General features: G+C 57.5%; 1 protein-coding gene across 1 annotated transcript in view; it reads left to right on the top strand.

Annotated features, from left to right (window-relative positions):
* The first annotated feature begins 646 nt into the window (after positions 1–646).
* Positions 647–20352, top strand: part of LOC133342717 (prestin-like) — a 28192-nt gene continuing 8486 nt past the window's right edge. Inside the window, exons 1-13 of the mRNA XM_061552053.1 lie at positions 647–758; positions 1498–1637; positions 5694–5804; positions 7106–7311; positions 9726–9893; positions 10475–10627; positions 14622–14704; positions 15983–16130; positions 17024–17137; positions 18139–18216; positions 18541–18636; positions 19332–19438; positions 19636–19705. Of these exons, the coding sequence (XP_061408037.1) occupies positions 652–758; positions 1498–1637; positions 5694–5804; positions 7106–7311; positions 9726–9893; positions 10475–10627; positions 14622–14704; positions 15983–16130; positions 17024–17137; positions 18139–18216; positions 18541–18636; positions 19332–19438; positions 19636–19705 (1581 nt within the window). The 5' untranslated portion in view covers positions 647–651. The remainder of the gene's footprint in view (positions 759–1497; positions 1638–5693; positions 5805–7105; positions 7312–9725; positions 9894–10474; positions 10628–14621; positions 14705–15982; positions 16131–17023; positions 17138–18138; positions 18217–18540; positions 18637–19331; positions 19439–19635; positions 19706–20352) is intronic.

The raw sequence follows: 20352 nt of genomic DNA, 5'->3' as shown, positions 1-20352 counted from the left end.
CTCACTCACCCACTCACTCGTCCACCCACTTTACTCACTCACCCACTTACTCATCCCCTTACTCACTCATTCACTCACCCACGCACTCACTCACTCACTCGCCCACCCACTCACTCACTCACTCACCCCCACACACTCACCCACTCACTCACCCACTCACTCGCCCACTCACTCACCCCTCACTCACCCACTCACACCTCACTCACCCACTCACTCACTCACTAATCCAGTCAGCAATTCGCTCACCAACTCGCCAGCTCACTCACTCAACCACCCACCCGCTCACTCAGCCACCCTCCGCATCGCGGACCCAGGCACCAACTCATTTAGCCACCTACACACAAACACCCAGTCACTCACCCACTCACTCACCCCACACACACTCACTCACCCACTCACTCACCCCCTCACTCACCCACTCACTCACTCACCCACTCACTCACTCACTCACCCACCCACCCACTCACTCACCCACCCACTCACCCACTCACTCACCCACCCACCCACTCACTCACCAACCCACCTACTCACCCACCCATTCACTCACCCACTCGCGTGCAATCGCGGCACGTGTGCCCCGACTCACGTGGAGGCGTCCACCCCCCGGGTGGATCCTCATCCTCGCCTCCTCCTCCTCCAGCAGGACACTCCATGTCGGGCCACCTCGGCAACCATCTCCGTGCCCCGACGCAGGGGGCCGCGGAGGACAGGGGGCCACAAGGAGCCGCGCGGCGCGCCTGGCTCTCCCGCTACTTCAGGTGAGACCCCCCCCCCCTCGGCCCCCCCCCCCTCGGGCCCCCCAGGCACCCACGGGTCGAGCGGGCGAGCCTCGCGACCCTCCCGGGCCTCACGACCCCTCAGGACCCCTCGGGACCCCCAGGACCCCGTGATCCCTCAAGGACCCCGCGACCCCCCCCCCCCCCCCCCGGGATAGACCGACCCGGCAGAGGGTGAGACAGAAGCACGACCACCCCCCTCGCCATCGCCTGCGCACCCACCTCCTCCATACCCCCCTCGCCCCCCCCCCCACTATCCCCTCCAGCCCCCTAATCTGACTACCCCCTCCACGTCTCACCACTCCCTGCTCCCCCCCCACTACCAACACTCGCCTGCCTGTCCCCCCCACCCCTTAACCCACTACTGCCCACCTGCCCCCAATCCTACACTCTCACCCCCCCCACTCATCTCCTAAACCCCCCCCCACTCATCCCCCACACTCATGCCCCCCCACTCATGCCCCCCCCACTCATGCCCCCCCCCCACTTATGTCCCCCCCCACTCATTCCCCCCATCTCCTGCCCCCCCCCCACATGCCCCCCCTCAAGCCCCCCCCCCCACTCATGCCTCCCCCTCATTCGTGCCCCCCCCCACTCATCCCCCCCCCTCGCCTCATGCTCCCCCCTCCCATCTCCTGCTCCCCCCTCGTGTCCCCCTCATGCCCCCCCCTCATGCCCCCCCCCTCGCCTCATGCCCCCCCATCTCCTGCCCCCCCCCCAGGTGTTCCCGCGCGCGGGCCCGCGCCACGCTGCTGCGCCGCGTGCCCGCGCTGCGGTGGGTGCCGCGGTATCGCGCGCGCGAGCTCCTCCCGGGCGACGTCGTCTCCGGCATCAGCACGGGGGTCATGGCCGTGCCGCAGGGTACACACAGATACATACACACAGATACATACACACTGATACATACACACAGATACACACGCACAGATACATACACACAGATACACACACTGATGCATACACACTGATACATACACACACAGATACATACACACTGATACATACACGCTGATACATACAGATACACACACTGATACATACACGCACAGATACACACACACAGATACACACACAGATACATACACACTGATACATACACACTGATACATACACACAGATACACACGCACAGATACACACGCACAGATACATACACACTGATACACACGCACAGATACACACGCACAGATACACACGCACAGATACACACGCACAGATACACACACTGATACATACAAACAGATACACACACACTGATACATACACACAGACACACACGCACAGATACATACACACAGACACATACAACAACAACCGCCATTCGCCACTAAGTGGCGGTGACGTTACCACGACGCTTGTGCCAGGCCAAGTGCACCTTGAGGCCACGTGAAGTGTCGAACGCCCGCTGACAGGAGGTCACGGGGCAGACCCAGCAGGTGCCACGGGTCGACTGACCGAGATGACCGAGATGACTGGCTGATGCACCACCTTTGCCCCCTACTGTACCAACTTGCTGTGCTTTAGCCACCCGGCGCTCCGCTCGTTGTTGTGAGCGTCGCTCCTTCGCCCTCCGTTGTTGTTGTAGGGCGACTGCCTCCAACTGCCCAGTAGCGTCCTTCACGAGCCTCCTCCACTGAGGCCGATCTTGACACCGCTGGTACCAGTCATCGGCAAATCCACTCAGCTCCATGTCCTCCTGTACCACATCACTCCATCTCTTCTCTAGCCCGTGCCGCGCCCGTTTAGCCCCCTCGATCCGGCCGAACAAAAGCTGTTTAGGCATGCGGTGGCTGGGCATGCGGGCTACATGACCCAGCCAACGCAGCCTTGCCTGCCGGAGGAGCTCACCGATGGGACTTTGCCCAGATCTTTCAAGGATTTGTGAGCTCCTCACACAATCCAGCCTGGTTAAACCAGGATGGATCGTAGGCAGGCCAGCCTAAATGTTTCCAACCGGCGAAGATGCTCCATTAGGGGGGTCCACGTTTCGCAAGCGTAGAAAAGGGAGGGAATGACCGTGGCCGAGAAGACCTGAAGCTTCGTGCGGAGCGACAGACCAGGTAGCTTCCACACAGCGTTATGCAACCGATGAAAAGATATTTTCGCTCGACTGATTCGGAGTGAGACCTCTGCTGTTAAACTGGAGCCGGTCATAAGCACACTGCCCAGGTATGGGAAACTCTCCACTCTCTCCACAACTTCCCCATCACTGATTGGGAGGTGTGGGGGTGGAGTGTCCGATGGTACAAAATACCCAGGCAGGTGCTTAGTTTTGGTGGGGCTGATGGTAAGGCCCCACCTCTTAGTGGCACGCTCCAGTTTCAGCAGTAGCGTATCCAACTCCTCTTCTGAATGAGCAGCTATTACCAAATAATCGGCATACATAATGTGGTTGACCAATAGGGAGCCATCCCTTGATCGCACCCGGGCGTCGATCAGCCTCCCATTATATCTGTACCAAATGGCTTCACGAACTACGTGGTCAAAATAGATGTTAAATAATGTGGGAGCCGGAGGACATCCCTGTCGCTTCCCAAGGTGTACAGGGAATGGCTCTGACTCCCGGCCACGTAATTTTACCTGGGCCCGCTCACCATCATGAAGGTCCTTATTGAGCGTGAGCAGAGGGTCAGGGACTCCGAAAGCACGAAGAACAACTCAGAACCCAGGCCTACTGATGGTAACATAGGCCTTGACCAGGTCAATAAAGCAGAGATGTAGGTCTTGTTGGAATTCCCTACACCTCTGCTGTAGCAGAAGGACAGAAAATGTGGCATCTGTGCAGGACCGCCCTTTCCTGAAACCGCATTGGGGATCCGCAAGCCTCTCCTCAGCGTGCCTAGCAAGGCGATGTTGAATAATCCTTGCCAGGACTTTTCCCGGCACACTGAGGAGTGAGATGCCCCTGTAGTTATTACAGTTTGTGCAGTCCCCCTTCTTAAAAAGGGGGACCACCAGGGCATCCTTCAAATCCTGTGGAACCCATCCAGTGGCCCAGACCGTTGTTATGATGTCATGTAGGGCAGTCTGTGCACAAACGCCACCCTCCCTCAGCATTTCGCTTGGGAGATAATCTCTGCCCGGTGCCTTTCCTGGTCTCAGACTCTGGATCGCCTTCAGTACTTCGCAACAGATGGCACCTCAGCCAGCCACTTACAGGGGGTGACTTCTTCCAATATTTGAGGCACCGCAGCCTCAGCAGGGTCATCCGCACTTTGTGCCACGATGTTTTTCTGGCTGAGGGATTTTCCCTCCCCCAGGACCTCACAGAAATGCTCAGCAAATCTGCAAACCTGTTCCTGGGGGTCGGAGATTGGATCACCGTTTTTTCCCCTAATGATGGTAATAGGTGTGGCGCTGCAGGTTACTTTTTTGATGGAGTTAAAAAGGGATTTATGATGGCGGGCCACTGAGGCAGACTCCATCTCCTCAGCAACCCACGACCTCCACCCATCCTTGCAGCGCCTCACGGCTCTCTGAACCTCCGAGCGAAGGCTGCAGTAAGCTTCCTCATTCTCTGACGTGGGATGCTGTAGACGATTAGAGTGGACCTGTCGCTTTTTTTCAACCATCCTGAACACCTCCTCTGTCAGCCATGGTCTCTGGGGAGGTCTGGACCACATACCCAAAGCAGCCATTGCAGCTGCATGAGTCACAGTCATAAACCTCGCCAATTTACCCTCAACATCAGGAGGAGTGGGGGACGATGCCAACCCCAGCTGCAAGTGGTGATGAAATTCTCGCTTGCAATTTCCATGAGCTAGCTGAGACTAGGCCACCTTAGGTTGGAATGGGGTCCTGGGTGTACACCCACCAACGGAGTGGAAGAATGGCAGGCGCATCTTACAGATGACAAGTCGATGGTCAGAGGGAAGATCATTTCCACGGTAGGTCCTGGTGTCAAGGACATGGTCTCGCATTCGCTGGTCCGTCCCTACGTAGTCCAGCAGATGTTCTTGCTTGGACCTGGCATGCACCCATGATGTTGCGTGGATGCGCCGATGCCGGAAACAGCGTGTTGGTAATTACAAGCCCATGGGCTGCACACAAATCTAGCAGCCTCCTACCGTTATTATTGAGCTGATCTGGCCCATGATTTCCAATTACTCCAGACCAGGTGCCAGCATCATGACCCAACTTGGGCATTGAAATCACCCAACAAGATGACTCTAATCCGAGGGGCCACTTTAACCAGCACCTGTGACAGGAGGTCATAGAAGGCATCTGACTCATCGGCCTTGCCTGCATCCCTCCACGGATGTTCGTCTTCGGTGGAGGCATAAATAACCACGACCACCACTCCTCGCCTCCGGTTGATGGGCAGGCGAGCCCAAAGTACAGAAGAAGAGCCACACCCTGTTGTTTGGCAGTCTCCTGCCCCGAGTAGAGGACTGTCCACCCCTCATGGTGGCAGGAGTCAGAGCCGGTCCACCAGACCTCCTGAATGCCACAGAGATCCAGGCGGGACCGGTTCAGCTCCCGATAGAGGAGTAGCAGCCTCTCCTCCGCAGTGTGCGTTCGAACATTCCACGTGGCCATCCGAAGTGGCTTTTCGCTGTTTCTGGAGGAGCCCCGAGGGTAAAGATTCAATCTCCTGGCTCCGCCAAATGGGGTTTGGCCAGTAGACGTCATAGACGCCTGTCCCCCCGGGGCCTCCGGCACAAGCTTATTAGTTACATATTTCATTCGTGGTTTAGTGGTAATTTATTGAAGGTGGAGGGGTTACCAGCCCCTTGCACCCGTCCAGAGCCCCCATTTAGCCACTGTGGTGGTCAGAGACGCCATGAAGGGAGAGGGCAATCGGAATTGGCCCTCCCCCCACGGCACTGCCCGCGACAGCGTTGCCCGTCCGGCACCGCGAGGAGGTAGGGGGTTGTTTTTACTGGACCTGTCTGCACACACCTGTACACACACACAGGAATGGCGTACGCGCTGCTGGCCGCGCTGCCGCCCGTGCTGGGCCTCTACTCCTCCTTCTACCCTCCACTCGTCTACTTCTTCTTCGGCACCTCCAGGCACATCTCGGTCGGTGCGTACCTCCACGTCTCACCCCGTGTCTCACCCCGTGTCTCCACATCTCGCCCCGTGTCTCCACGTCTCACCCCGTGTCTCAGTGTCTCCCCCTGTGTCTCCACGCCTCACCCCGTGTCTCCACGTCTCACCCCGTGTCTCCACACCTCACCCCGTGTCTCCACGTCTCCCCCCCCCGTGTCTCCCTGTGTCTCACCTCGTGTCTCACCCCGTGTCTCCACGTCTCACCCCGTGTCTCCACGCCTCACCCCGTGTCTCCACGTCTCACCCCGTGTCTCACCCCGTGTCTCACCCCGTGTCTCCCTGTCTCACCCCGTGTCTCCCTGTCTCACCCCGTGTCGCCACGTCTCACCCCGTGTCTCCACGTCTCACCCCGTGTCTCAACCCGTCTCACTCCGTGTCTCCCTGTCTCACCCCGTGTCTCCCTGTCTCACCCAGTGTCTCACCCCGTGTCTCCCTGTCTCACCCCGGGTCTCCACGTCTCACCCTGTGTCTCACCCCGTGTCTCCACATCTCACCCCGTATCTCCACATCTCACCCTGTATCTCTGTCTCCCATGTCTCCCTGCGTCTCCCCGTGTCCCCTGCATCTCCCTGTCTCCGTGTTCCCCGTGTCTCCGTGTCTCCATGCATACCCGTGTCTCCCTCTCTCTTCACTCGACGTGTCCCCGTGATCGCGTGTCTCTCTCCACGCCCCCGTGTCTCAGTGCGCCCGTGCTCCTGTCTCCGTGACACCCGTGTGTCCGTGACACCCGTGTCTCCGTGCCTCTGTGCCCCCAATGCCAAGTGTGTCTATACCCGTTTCCGCATACCCGCGTCTCCGTGTCCCTGTGTCTCCGTGTCCCTGTGTCTCCGTCTCCCCGTGTCCCCGTGTCCCTGTGTCTCCGTGTCCCTGTGTCTCCGTGTCCCTGTGTCTCCGTCTCCCCGTCTCCCCGTGTCCCGTGCCGCTCAACGAGGACCACCTGCACGGGGGTGGGTCAGGTGAGCAGTTGGTCACCTCACCTTGGTGGATCCCGACCCCGCTCACCTGAAGTTTTAGCCATGTTTGTTTGTTGTAGTACAGAGTTAGACTGGTAACTTTAATCTACATTGTCTTATGGTTGTTATTGTTTGACTTGCATCCTACTGGGACTTTGCTGTTTTTTCCAGGATTTTTCTGTTGCGTGTAGTCACTTTCAGATGTTTCTTGTTCATGCTGTTGTTTTGTTGCGGTTGCACCCGAGTCAAGAGCCGCATGGCTCACAGGGTTATACCTGATACATGAAAGTGAAAACTGAAGTCCGTGTCTCCCTCACCCCAGGCCCGTTCGCCGTGGTCAGCATGATGGCCGGGGAGGTGACGGAGCGCCTCGCGCCCGACCACATGTTCACGGCGCCCAACTCGTCAGGCGCGCACGCCGACCCCGCGTCCAACGCCACGGCCGGGAGCCTGGTGGACGAGGCGGCGAGGGACGCGGCGCGGGCACGCGTCGCCACCGCACTCGCTCTGCTCACGGGCGCCTTCCAGGCCCGTTCCACCGCCACCTGCTCCCTCTCACCCCCCCACCTACTCCCCCCCCACCTACTCCCTTCCTCCCCTACCTTCTCCCCCCCCCCACCTACTCCCTTCCCCCCCTACCTTCTCCCCCCCCACCTACTCCCTCCCCCCCTACCTTCTCCCCCCCCACCTACTCCCTCCCCCCCCCACCTACTCCCTCCCCCCACCTACTCCCTCCCCCACCTACTCCCCCCCACCTACTCCCTCTCACCCCCCCACCTACTCCCCCCCCACCTACTCCCTTCCTCCCCCCACCTACTCCCTCTCACCCCCCCACCTACTCCCTCTCACCCCCCCACCTACTCCCTCCCCCCCCTACCTTCTCCCCCACCTACTCCCTCCCCACCCTACCTTCTCCCCCCCCACCTACTCCCTCCCCCCCCCTACCTTCTCCCCCCCCACCTACTCCCTCCCCCCCACCTACTCCGTCTCACCCCCCCACCTACTCCCTCTCACCCCCCACCTACTCCACCCCCCACCTACTCCCTCTCACCCCCCACCTACTCCCCCCCCCACCTACTCCCTTCCCCCCCCCCCACCTACTCCCTCTCACCCCCCCACCTACTCCCTCTCACCCCCCCACCTACCCCCCCCCCCCCCACCTACTCCCTTCCCCCCCCCACCTACTCCCTCTCACCCCCCCACCTACACCCTATAACCACCCCACCTACCCCCCCCCCCCCACCTAAACTTCAAATGAAATCTGAGGTCCAAGACTGGTTGATTAAAGTAGGCCATGGAGGGTGAAGTTTGTATTTTTTATCCAAAACGTCGTCGCGAGGTGATTCCAGAGATCAGGGGTCGCCGTACAGAAGGAATTAAACACCTCGCCACCGCGGTATAGCTGGTGAGGTGTTTAACAACGGTGGCGAGATGTTAAATACCTCGCCTGGTATACAAGAGGTCGTGGGTTCCACCCCCACCTTGACCCCTGCTGTATATTTGGAGTTTTCGGTGTCTCTTTCCCTCTCTCTCCCCGTGGATTTCTCTCCGGGTCGTCCGGTTTTTCCCTCCACATTTAGAATCAACATCACGCGTCCAGAGTATTTGGCTGCTCGACATTTCCACGTGATGGGCCACTTGGTCGAGCTGTCATTCGTGATCAGGTCGCTTCTGAAGAAGAGCTACACAGCTCAGCGGGCCTTACCTGGGGACGGGAAAACAACGCAATTTAGTTTAATTTATAGTTTCAGTTCTCCCACGGTGCGGGTTACTTTGAGCAGGGATGTGCTAGGAGGGACTTCGAAGGACGAGGGGATATTCCTGGCGGATCGAGTGCCGCAGAAGGTATTTATGAGGCTCTCCAGAGTACAAGCGCAGCACCCCGACAGTGTCCCCATGTCCGTTTAGTTCACCGGTCGACCTTCCACCAGAAAAAATGTCACTCGCACCGGAGTCCTCGTTGGGGTGCAGGTGAGGGGCTGTGTGCGCGTGTGAACGCTTCACGGGGGGGGGGGGGTCTTTGGACGACACGTGTACGGGGAGCGGGAGCGTAGCGGTCAGCGCGCCGCGCCGCGAACCCGGCCACCCGACTTTGATTCCCGCCTGCGGTTGCCAACACCGGCGACGATTATCTGAACCGGTTCTGGGCTTCGGCTAGGTCGACTCGGAATCGAATTAGTACTTGGGGCGATGAGTAAACATCGCCACATTGGGAGACGGTCGTGGCCGGGGGTGGTGCTCACTAACAGGGTGCTTCGGTGGCTAGGAGATGTTAACTATCTCGCCTGGTATACAGGAGGCCGTCGGTTCGATACCTCACGCCTGCTGCTGTGTATTTGGAGTTTGCGTGTCTCTCCATGTAGTTGCGTGGATTTTTCACTGGGTCCTCAGGGTTTCCCTCCATGATATGTACACGTGACGATGACAATACGCCTACTTCGTTGATCTATCGCTTGTGGTGGCCAGGTCGCATCTAAAAACAACAGCTACATATATTTCGATTTAAAGCTTTCGTGATATGTAAATTCCTCTGTCAAGGCGCTCTCCTCCTCTAACCCCTGCTTAAATATACGCTGCTAAGCCTGGTGGTGTTCATTCGGACGCTGTCTTTCCGACAGCCCTGTTCTTCACCTGAGGAGGGCTGCTTGCGTTGTGGCCGAAACGTCGTGAGAATTTTATCTTATTATGTTTTATTATTTTATCATTTTATTATTTCCCTTCTACGTGACTTTTCCGAAAGAACCAAGAAGATGAACAGCTACATAGCTCCGTGTGGGGGCCTTACCCGGTAAAACAAAACAACTTTAAATAGATGAGTTTTAGTTTAAAACAACGCTCCGTTGAGGCTACACGGGGGGAGCCTTTGTCTTTGTGCGTCGCCGCTGGTACCGAGCGCTACCCCCCCCCCGCTCCCTCCTCCTCCTCTGCTTGCCGCCCCCCAGGTGGCGCTGGGGCTGCTCCGCTTCGGGGTGGTGGCCACCTACCTCTCGGAGCCGCTCGTGCGCGGCTTCAGCACCGCCGCCTCGGTCACGGTGCTCGTGTCGCAGCTCAAGCACCTGCTGGGACTCGCCCTGCCGCGGCGACACGACCAGGTGCTCGGCACCCTGCACGTACGTACGCGGGCACCCTGTGGCCGTGCGAGCGCCCTGCCCCGTGCACCCTGCCCCGTGGCCGGGTGCGTGGGGCAGGGTGCGTGGGTACGCACGTGGGTGCGCGCGCGCCCCCGCGGGTAAGCGAGGGCCCCCTGCGCGAGCACCCCGCGTGAGTCCCCCGCGATGAAGCGATCGCCCTGCGCAAGGAGACGAGCCAACCCCGGCACGTGGAGACAAAAATCCCCCGTGTAGCCTCCACAGGCTATTGGGGCAAGTGTTGTTTACGAGCACCTATGCAGGCCGGCAAGGGGTGGGTGGGCCAGCACTACGCCAGGCCGCCTTTGTCTCCCCAGTAGCGTTGCTCACACACCGCACCAAGTGCTCATTTGAGGCCGAGTCGACCTAGGGAAAGCCCATGACCGGTTTCAGAAAATCTTCACCCGTGTTGGCAGCAGTGAGCGAGAATTGAACTCGGTTCGTCGTGCGCGCAGCGCGCTAACCGCTCCCCCACCGCTCCTCCACACGCGCTCCGACCACGACTCCGGTCCTGACCCTTTAACCCGTGACCCCCCCCCGCTCCCCCCCCCCCACGTCTGTAGACGGCGCGTGACGTGTGCCGGGGCGTGCTGCAGGTGAACGTGGTCACGGCGCTGGTGAGCCTCCTGTCGCTCTGCTCCATGCTGCTGCTCAAGCGCGTGGTGCACTCCGTGCCGCGCCTGCGCCGCGTGCCCGTGCCCGCAGAGCTGCTGCTGGTAACCCCCTCCACCCCTGCCCCCCACCCCTGCCCCCCCCCACCCCTGCCCCCCACCCCTGCCCCCCCACCCCTGCCCCCCACCCCTGCCCCTCCCCCCCCCGCCCCCCCCTGCCCCGAGCTTCTCGCGACACGTGCTGCTCTCTCTCTTTCTGAGTATCCTTTGGGCCCGTCCAATAAATGACGTCACGCACCTGGGGTGGGGGTTGGGGTCAGACATTTGTGACGATGTGTGACGAAGAGGGAAGTTTGATAAATGTGACGTCACATCAAAATTCGTAACTATAAATAAACATAAACACGCTCTACTTCATTAAATAGACTTCTAAAATAAATGTTTCTCCTACAACATCAGAGTGCAGCGCCACATTAAATATGCACTACAATGACAATAGTTTAAAGCGATTTGAAGCATGTTTTATTTTCAAAATAAAAATGTTTTGGGGGGGGGGGCAGAGCTTTGCGACGTCATATTTGAGGGGGGGGGGTCTGACTTTGTGTGACGAGCGGGGGGGGGGGTAAAAAATCTTCCAAAATCGCGGGACGTCATTTATGGACGGCCCCTTTATCAACGTGCAAGGCGGTGTTCTTCACTCATTCCAGATTGGGGGGGGGGGGGGGGGGGCACTTTCACGGATAAGACGTCATCAGTGCGAGGTGCAGCCACGCACTTGCCTCGAGTGTCTCGTCTGTTGTCCTGCCCCCGCACCTGCGATGAGCACGGGTGGCTACGTACGGTGCGAAAGAAATTCAACATACACACATAGACTCACACAGAGAACCATCGACTCACACAGATACCCATAGACTCACACAGAGACTCATAGACGCACACAGAGACCCATATACTCACACAGACCCATAGACTCACACAGAGATCCATAGACTCACACAGAGACCCATAGACTCACACAGAGACCCATAGACTCACACAGAGACCCATAGACTCACACAGAGACCCATAGACTCACACAGAGACCCATAGACTTAAAGAGACCCATAGACTCACAGAGACCCATAGACTCACACAGAGACCCATATACTCACACAGATCCATAGACTCACACAGAGATCCATAGACTCCCGCAGAGACACATAGACTCACACGGAGACCCATAAACTCACACGTAGACCCATAGACTCACACAGAGACCCATAGACTCACACAGAGACCCATAGACTCACACAGAGACGCATAGACTCACACAGAGACCCATAGACTCACACAGAGACACATCGACTCACACAGAGACACATAGACTCACACAGAGACACAGAGACTCACACAAAGACCCATAGACTCACACAGAGACCCATCGACTCACACAGAGACCCATCGACTCACACAAAGACCCGGAGTCTACGTGTTAAACTGACCCGGAGTCTGTTGTCCTTCCCACGCACCTCCAATTAGCACGGTTGGCTACGTACGGTGCGAAAGAAGTTCACCATCGTGTGCATACGAGACCATTGGGGTTTCGACGGCAGCACGATGACTACGATAATGACGATGGGGGTATAGGTGGGGGGGGGGGGTGTTTGACATGCGGTGTTGTCGAAGGGCCGCACTGAAGGCCACCACCAGGGGCCGCTAGTGGCCTCTGGTGGCCATGCAATGAAGCAACAGTGGGCGTGAGCGATTCAGAGAGACCCCCCCCTCCCCTACCCCCCTATTCGTAAATAAATAAATAACTCTCGCCGCAGCCGGTGTTGGGGGAGGGGTCTAACAACGAGCAGCTCCTCGTGAGTTCGAGCAGCGAGATCGATTCTCGGCGGCGAGGAGCCATCGCAGGAGGGGCGAGGGGGGGGGGGCACAGAAGTGGGGATTGTTGTTGTTGAAGGTGGAGAGACGTTCACGTCGGAGTGCTCGTGGGGGGGGGGGGTCGACTGGGAAACCGCTATAGGGGAAATTAATGGGATCGGTGGGAGGTCGTGGAAAGTTCGGGAAAGGCTGGGGGGGGGGGTAATGAACATGAGGGGTAGGAAGGGGGGGGGGTGACGCCTGAACGTAGCGATTCCCCGGTGGACGTCTGGTGACAAAGAGCTTCGAGGCTTATCGGATTCCTCCTCGTGCAGCCTCAGTGAATATTGTGACGCGTGACGCGCCGTGGCCATCACGTGCTCGCATCACGTGCTCGAGTGCCTCGTGAGTTCGCGGTGTCTCTCTCCCCGTGGTCGCGTGGATTTGTCTCCGGGTCCTCCGGCTTTTCACCCCTCCACATGAGAAGCAACGTCACGCGTTTCGAGTGTTTGACTGCCGCTCTACATTTGCACACGATGATGAAAGCCAGAACATCGTTAAAGCTATCATTTGTGACGGCCAGGTCAGTTCTGAGCAGCTAAGTAGGGGCCTTACCTGGTACAATTAAATAATAGTTTGCTTGTAAATAGTTTTAACACAGTTTGCCGAGCACAGTAGGCACAACACGCCAAATGACCTGTAACAAACAGCACCCCCGATTAGCACGGTTGACTAGCGTACGGTGCGAAAGAAGTCCAACATACACAACATCAACGATCTCAGTTGTAATGGATAGGGGTTGTGGCACGTGTCGTGGATAGAGCAAGCTGATGAGAGGTTGGCGATCGGAGACGATGACGATGACGACGATGCGAGGAGGCCATTCCGAAGTGGAGCAGTGCGAGGGATAGAAGCAGACAGAGACACAGAGAGACAGAGACTGACAGAGACACAGAGACAGACAGACACAGAGAGACAGAGACACAGAGAGACACAGAGAGACTCAGAGACAGAGAGAGACAGAGAGACACAGAGAGACAGAGAGAGATAGAGACACAGAGAGACACAGAGAGACAGAGACAGTCAGAGACACAGAGAGACACAGAGAGAGATAGAGACACATATAGACGCAGAGACAGACAGAGACACAGAGAGACACAGAGACACAGAGACAGACAGACACAGACAGAGACACAGAGAGACAGAGAGAGAGACACAGAGAGACACAGAGACAGAGAGAGACACAGAGACAGACAGAGACACAGAGAGACAGAGACAGACAGAGACACAGAAAGAGAGACACAGGAAGAGACAGAGAGAGAGAGAGGGGGCACAGGGGCTGGATCCCAGCCTTGCCTCAGCCACCGTCTCGCTGGCGGGCACCGCGGGTCGCGTTCAGAGAGATGCGTGTGCAGCACGGGCGCGCGCTGCGTTCCCGCACGTGTGTGTCCGCGTGTGTTCGCGTGTGTCCAGGTGAACCCCATGTGTACCCGTGCATTCTCGCGTCTGCCCGTATGTGCTTACATCAGTTCAGTTCATGTATTTGGTATAGCCCTGTGAGCCATTCGGCTCTTGACTCGGGTGCAACCGCAACGAACAAAAACATGAACAAGAAACATCTTAAAGTGACGACGCGCAACAGAAAAATCCAGGAAAAAACAGCAAAGTCTTCCAGAAAAAACATCGTATATCAATGCTGTGTGCAAAAATCCCAGTGGGATGCAAGTCAAACAATAACAATCGTAAGGCAATTTTGATTAAAGTTATCAGTCTAACTGTACTACAACAAACAAATATGGCTAAACCAAAACATTTTGGAAATCACCAAAATAAAGCTATAAAAGCAATGTAACAGTGATCATAGGAACTGTGAAATACCCGTGTAGTCGCGCGTGTGTCCTCGTGCGTCTGTGCGTCTTTGTTCCTGCATTTTAGCTGCCCACAACAACGAGAGAAGCGGCGGGCGGATAAAATGTAGCAAGTTGGCACAGTCGGGGGTACAGCTGGTGGTGCATCTACCAGTCATCTCAGCCAACGCATGGTACCTGCTGGGCCTGTCCCGAGACCTCCTCCTGCCATCAGCGAGCCTTCGACACTTCACGTGATAGCCTCAAAGTGCACCTGGCCTGGCACGGGCGCCGTAGTGACATCGCCGCCACTTAGTGGCGAATGGCGGGTGTTGGTATTGGTGTGTCGCTGTACCCGCGTGTGTCCATGTACCCGTGTCTATGTACCTGTGTGTGTGTGTGTGCAGGTGGTGCTGGGCACGGTTCTCTCCGAGCAGCTGCAGCTGAGCCCGGATCATAGCGTGGACGTCGTGGGGCTCATCCCATCCGGGTAAAACCCGAAGCTCCCCTCCCCATCCCAATCGTCTCACCTGTGCTAAAGGCGCCCTTGCCGCCTCACCTGTGCTCCATATGTGGGTGTGCGTGCGCGTGTGTGCGTGTGTGCGTGCGTGCGTGTGCGTGTGTGTGTGCGTGCGTGTGTGCGTACGGAGTGATTGGAAGGCATGGGCCAGATCAGATAAATAACAACGGTAGCAGGCTGCTAGACTTCTCTGCAACCCCTGGGTTTGTAATTACCAACACGCTGTTCCAGCATTGGCACATCCACATAACATCATGGATGCATGCCGGGTCCAAGCAAGAACATCTGCTGGATTACATAGTGACGGAACAGCGGATGAGGGCCCATGTCCTCGACACCAGGACCTGCCGTGGAGCTGATCTGCCCATTGCTCATCGACTTGTCACCTGTAAGATGCACCTGCCATTCTTCCACTCCGGTGGTGGCTGTCCATCTCAGACCCCATTAAAACCCACAGTGGCCTCGTCTCAGCTAGCTGATGAGAGTTTCAAGCGAGAATTTCATCATCGCTTGCAACTGGGGTTGGCATCGTCCCCCCTCCTGATGCCGAGGGGAAATAGCTGAGGTTCGGGACTGTGGATCATGCAGCTGCAATGGCTGCTTTGTGTACAGGGACCAAACCTCCCCAGAGATCCTGGCTGATGGAGGAGGTGTTCTGACTGGTTGAGAAAAAGCGACAGGCCCACTCCCACTATCCTGGCAAGGATCATTCTACATCACCTTGCCAGGCACGCTGAGGAGAGGCTTGTGGAGCCGCAATGTGGTTTCAGGAAAGGGTGGTCCTGCACAGATGCCATATTTTCTTTCCGTCTGCTACAGCAGAGGTGTAAAGAATTCCAACAGGACCTACATCTCTGCTTTATTGACCTGGTCAAGGCCTTGATACCATCAATAGGCCTGGACTCTGGGTTGTTCTTAATACTTTTGGAGTCCCTGACTCCTTACTCACAATCATTAAGGATCTTCATAATGGTGTGCAGGGCCGGGTAAAACTACATGGCCGGGAGCGCGGGGTGGCTAAAACACAGCAAGTTGGCACAGTAGGGGGCATCAGCCAGTCATCTTAGTTAGTCAACCCATGGCACCTGGGTCTGTCCCGTGACCGCCTGCCAGCAGGCGCTCAATACTTCACGTGGCCTTAAAATGCACATAGCCTGGCACAGGCGTCGTGGTGACGTCACCGCCACTTAGTGAGGAATGTCGGTTGTTGTTGTACGTGTGTGTGTGCGTCTCTCCGTGCTTCACCAGGCTGGCGGCCCCGGAGTGGCCGTCGCTCGCTCTATCCGTGGGCCTCGTGGGGGACGCGCTGGCGCTCGCCGTGGTGGGCTACACGGTGGCCGTCTCCCTAGGGAAGATGTTCGCGCAGAAGCACGGCTACACGGTGGACGGCACCCAGGTGCGGCCCTCCCCCTCCCCCCCCTCACCCTCCCCAAGTCCTCCGCGCCACAGTGCCCCCCCCCCCCGCTTCCCTTCCTGATTTCTGCTCTCGTTCGGGCGTCGAGCAAGCAACGGACCGAGTTAGCGACCCCAGTTCTTTAATTTCCAAAAATATTGCACCCGGCAGAAAAAAAATTCCATCGGGTGGAACATCTCATTAGCAAGGCGGTCCAGAATGTGTGTGTGTGCACGTTGAGTGGGGAGCGGTAGTGTAGCGGTCACCACGCTGCACTACGAAACCTGGCGACCGGAGTTCGATTGCCGTTCACGACCAACACCAGTTATCTGAACTGGTCCTGGGCCTCCCCTAGGTCAACTCAGCCGCAAATGAGTACCTGGTGCAGTGTGAAAACATCGCCACTAGGGAGACAAAGGCGGCCGAGCGTGGTGCTGGGCACCCGCCCCTCGTGTGCCCTTCCAAAGATGCTTGCTAACAGCACTTGCCCCAACATTCTGTTTACGCTATACGGGGGATCTTTGCCTTTGTTTAATTTAGAAATCCATCTGATGGCATCTCGGATGGATGTTTATACGTACGGAAAGATGTCTGTATTGCGCATTGATGGATGGATTTATCCTTACAGCACTCACGATTAGACCCACGTCAAGACCCACACTGATAGAGACCACGGGCTCTCAGAGACCCACAGACTCACACGGAGAGTCATAGACCCACGTCGCGAGCCACTCCTGGAGGAGACAATCTTGTGACTGGGGACAGTGAGCGCTGAAGTTGTGGTGGCCTGGGACGCGTGGATCGACGTTCATCCACAGACACCGAATGGATTATTTCAAATATGTTTTTTAAAAACTCAAATAATATTTCTCCCCCCCCGTCCCGCTCTCGTGCAGGAGCTGCTGGCCCTGGGTCTGAGTAACGTCCTCGGCGCCTTCTTCGGCGCTTTCCCCATTGCCTGCTCCATGTCCAGAAGCCTCCTGCAGGAGAACAGCGGAGGCCACACGCAGGTGAGGGCCTTCCCGCCCTCCCCTCCTGCAATTTCCACATCAGGGCTCTCCGCCACACTCGACCACTATTGAGTCGTGACATAGCCAACACGGTGGCGTGCAGCCGAGGGTCGGACAACGCTCGATTTCATTGCACCTCACAATAGTCTACGGGAAGTCTGGAAAAAACATTATAAAGCTGCAGCAGCGTGTACAACATTCTCTGGCATGTGTCGCGACGGGTACTGAAAGATCCGACCGTGTCCGTCCAGTGCTCGCCAAGCTGGATTAGCTTCCGGTTGCAAAACGAATACGTGATAAGGTCGCGCTCATTACACACAAAGCGCTTTCCACAAATGAACCACGACACCTTGCTGATCTCGTCAAGGAGCATAAACGATCATGCCAACTCCAGTGGTCATCCTTGCTGCAGGAGCAGCTGCTTTGGCTGGCCATCGAACAAAGACGGTGGTCACCGCATCACGTGGCGCTTTCAGATGCGCTTCTGCGGCCGTCTGGAACGCTCTTCCTTTCGATATTAGGAAGCCGTTGCAGCTATACACTTTAAAATCATCATCTAGATTCATTACTCACTTCTTTACAACTGCTTTTTGTGTTTAGTTTGCTATCCTTCCCCTGCACTTCCGATTTGCACGGTTGGCTACGTATGGTGTGAAAGAAGTTCAAAATACCTACATACCTCCCCCTTCCACCTCCCTCCCTGTAACGCACCTGGACTACGGGCACGGCAACCCGAGTTCTATTCCCGCTCAGGACCAAACATCGGTGAGGAATATCTAAATCGGTCCTGGGCCTCCCCCAAGGACGATTCAGCCTTAAACGTGTACCTAGTGTGGTGTGTAAGCATCGGCATTGGGGATACAAAGGTGGACAGGCGCAGTGTGCCGTTCACCCAGCCCTTTGTGTGTGTGTGGCGCGCTGGCCTTAACAAGCGCTCGCTAACAGCACTTGCCCCAACAGCGATATGAAATGGTACACGGGGGGCCTGTGTCTCTGTGTAGGTGGCGGGTCTGGTGGCCAGCCTGGTGGTGCTGGTCAGCACGCTGTCCATGGGGCGTCTCCTGGAGCCTCTACCCAGGGTGAGTGACAGGCATACGCATGCAAACACACACACGCGCAGACGCACACACACACACATGCACACACAAGACGAAAGATCCCCTCGATCGCCACCACTACCAACTACCTGCAGTGCCACCAATGCCACCAGTCTGTAACAGACCGTTGAGGCCAGTGCAGACAGCGAGTAGCACCTGAAAGGTCGGTATGGGGATGAGGCCATAGGTGGCCAGCACCACTACGCCTGGCTGCCTTTGTCTCAAATTGACAACTACGGTGCCCCCGCCCCACCCCTCCCCCGGCTCTCACCTCACTCCCTCTCATCTCGTGCCACCCTCGCCCAGGCTACGCTGGCCGCGATCATCGTGGTGAACCTCAGGGGGATGTTCTGCCAGTTCGGGGACCTCCCCGTGCTGTGGAGAACCAGCCGCGCCGACTTTGTGAGTGCAGACCCGGGGGGAGCGGGCGCTGAGGATGTCCAGCCCATGACTCCAGGGTGGAGCTGCTGGGATCCAGGGTGGGGCTGGAGGGGTCCATGGTGGAGCTGGAGGGGTCCAGGCTACAACTGGCAGGGTCCAGGGTAGGGTTGGTGGGGTCCAGGATAGAGCTAGAGGGGTCCAGGGTGGCGCTGTTGGGTTCCAGGGTGGAGCTCGTAAGGACCAGGCTGGAGCGGGAGGGGTCCAGGGTGGAGCTGGCAGGGTCCTAGGTTGTGTTGGTGGGGTCCACGTGGAGCTGGTGGGGTCAATGGTGGAGGTAGAGGGGTCGAGGGTGGAGCTGTTGGGGTCCAGGTGGAGCTCGTGGGGTCTATGGTGGAGGTAGAGGGGTCGAGGGTGGAGCTAGTGAGGTCCAGGGTGGAGCTGATGGGGTCCTGGGTGGAGCCTGCGAAGTTCAGGGTGTAGCTGGTGGGGTCCAGGGTGGGGCTGGAGGGGTCCATGGTGGAGCTGTTGGGGTCCAGGTGGAGCTCGTGGGGTCTATGGTGGAGGTAGAGGGGTCGAGGGTGGAGCTAGTGAGGTCCAGGGTGGAGCTGATGGGGTCCTGGGTGGAGCCTGCGAAGTTCAGGGTGTAGCTGGTGGGGTCCAGGGTGGAGCTGTTGGGGTGGAGCGCCTCGCCTCACCGACACTGTGTGGTGCGTCAGGCCATCTGGCTGGTGTCCTTCGTGGCCGTGGTTCTGTTGGGGCTGGACCTGGGCCTCGCCGCCTCCGTCGCCTTCTCCCTCCTCACGGTCATCGTGCGCACGCAGAGGTGAGCCTCTCCGGGGGTTGGTGAGGCTGCCCGAGTTAGTGTTGCCGCTTGGGCTCGTTTCGTTCGACCCAGGGGTGGTGTGGCTTGCCCAGGGTGGTGTTGTGGCTGTGTCGTGGTGCGTGCGTGCACGTGTGGGGAGCGGTGGTGTAGCGGTTACTCGCTAAAGGCTACGCGGGGAATCTTTGTCGTTGTCACAGGCCGCGCTACTCACTGCTGGGAAAGCTGCCGGACTGCGAGACGTACTGTGACATTGAGAACAACTGCGTGGTGACATCGCCACCATCACCAACCACCACCATTGCCCCACCATCACCAGCATTACTATCATCGCCACCACCACTATCACCATCGCCACCATCACCACCATCGCCACCACCACCAGCATTACTATCATCGCAACTTCCACCACCACCATCGCCACCACCACTATCACCATCGCCACCACCACTATCACCATTGCCACCATCACCACCACCAGCATTACTATCATCGCAACTACCACCACCACCATCGCCACCACCACTATCACCATCGCCACCACCACTATAACCATCGCCACCATCACCACCATCACGATCGCCACTAGCACCAGCAGCATTACTATCATCGCCACTACCACCACTACCACGATACCTCCACAAATACCACCACCATCATTCCCACTACCATCTTCTTTCTTTGTACGTGCGCATAGAAAAGTAACAGTGTTGAAACGAGTTAATGGTTGAAGGCTAAACGTTGTTTCAACCAATCCAAGGAGGCAGTAGACGCTGCATGGAGCACACACCAGCCGTCATCATCATTGTCATTATCACTGACATCATCATCACCACCACCTCCATCACCACCATCGCCACCCAAGAATACCAACAGCGTCACTCTCGCCATCAATACCGCCGCTACCACAAACAGCA

This window comes from Lethenteron reissneri, chromosome 15 (genome assembly GCF_015708825.2).
Source record: "Lethenteron reissneri isolate LAM-NWPU_2019-01 chromosome 15, ASM1570882v1, whole genome shotgun sequence".
Taxonomy (NCBI): domain Eukaryota; kingdom Metazoa; phylum Chordata; class Hyperoartia; order Petromyzontiformes; family Petromyzontidae; genus Lethenteron; species Lethenteron reissneri.
Note: the sequence above shows the minus strand (reverse complement) of the source record. Positions and strands in the feature narration are given on the sequence as shown.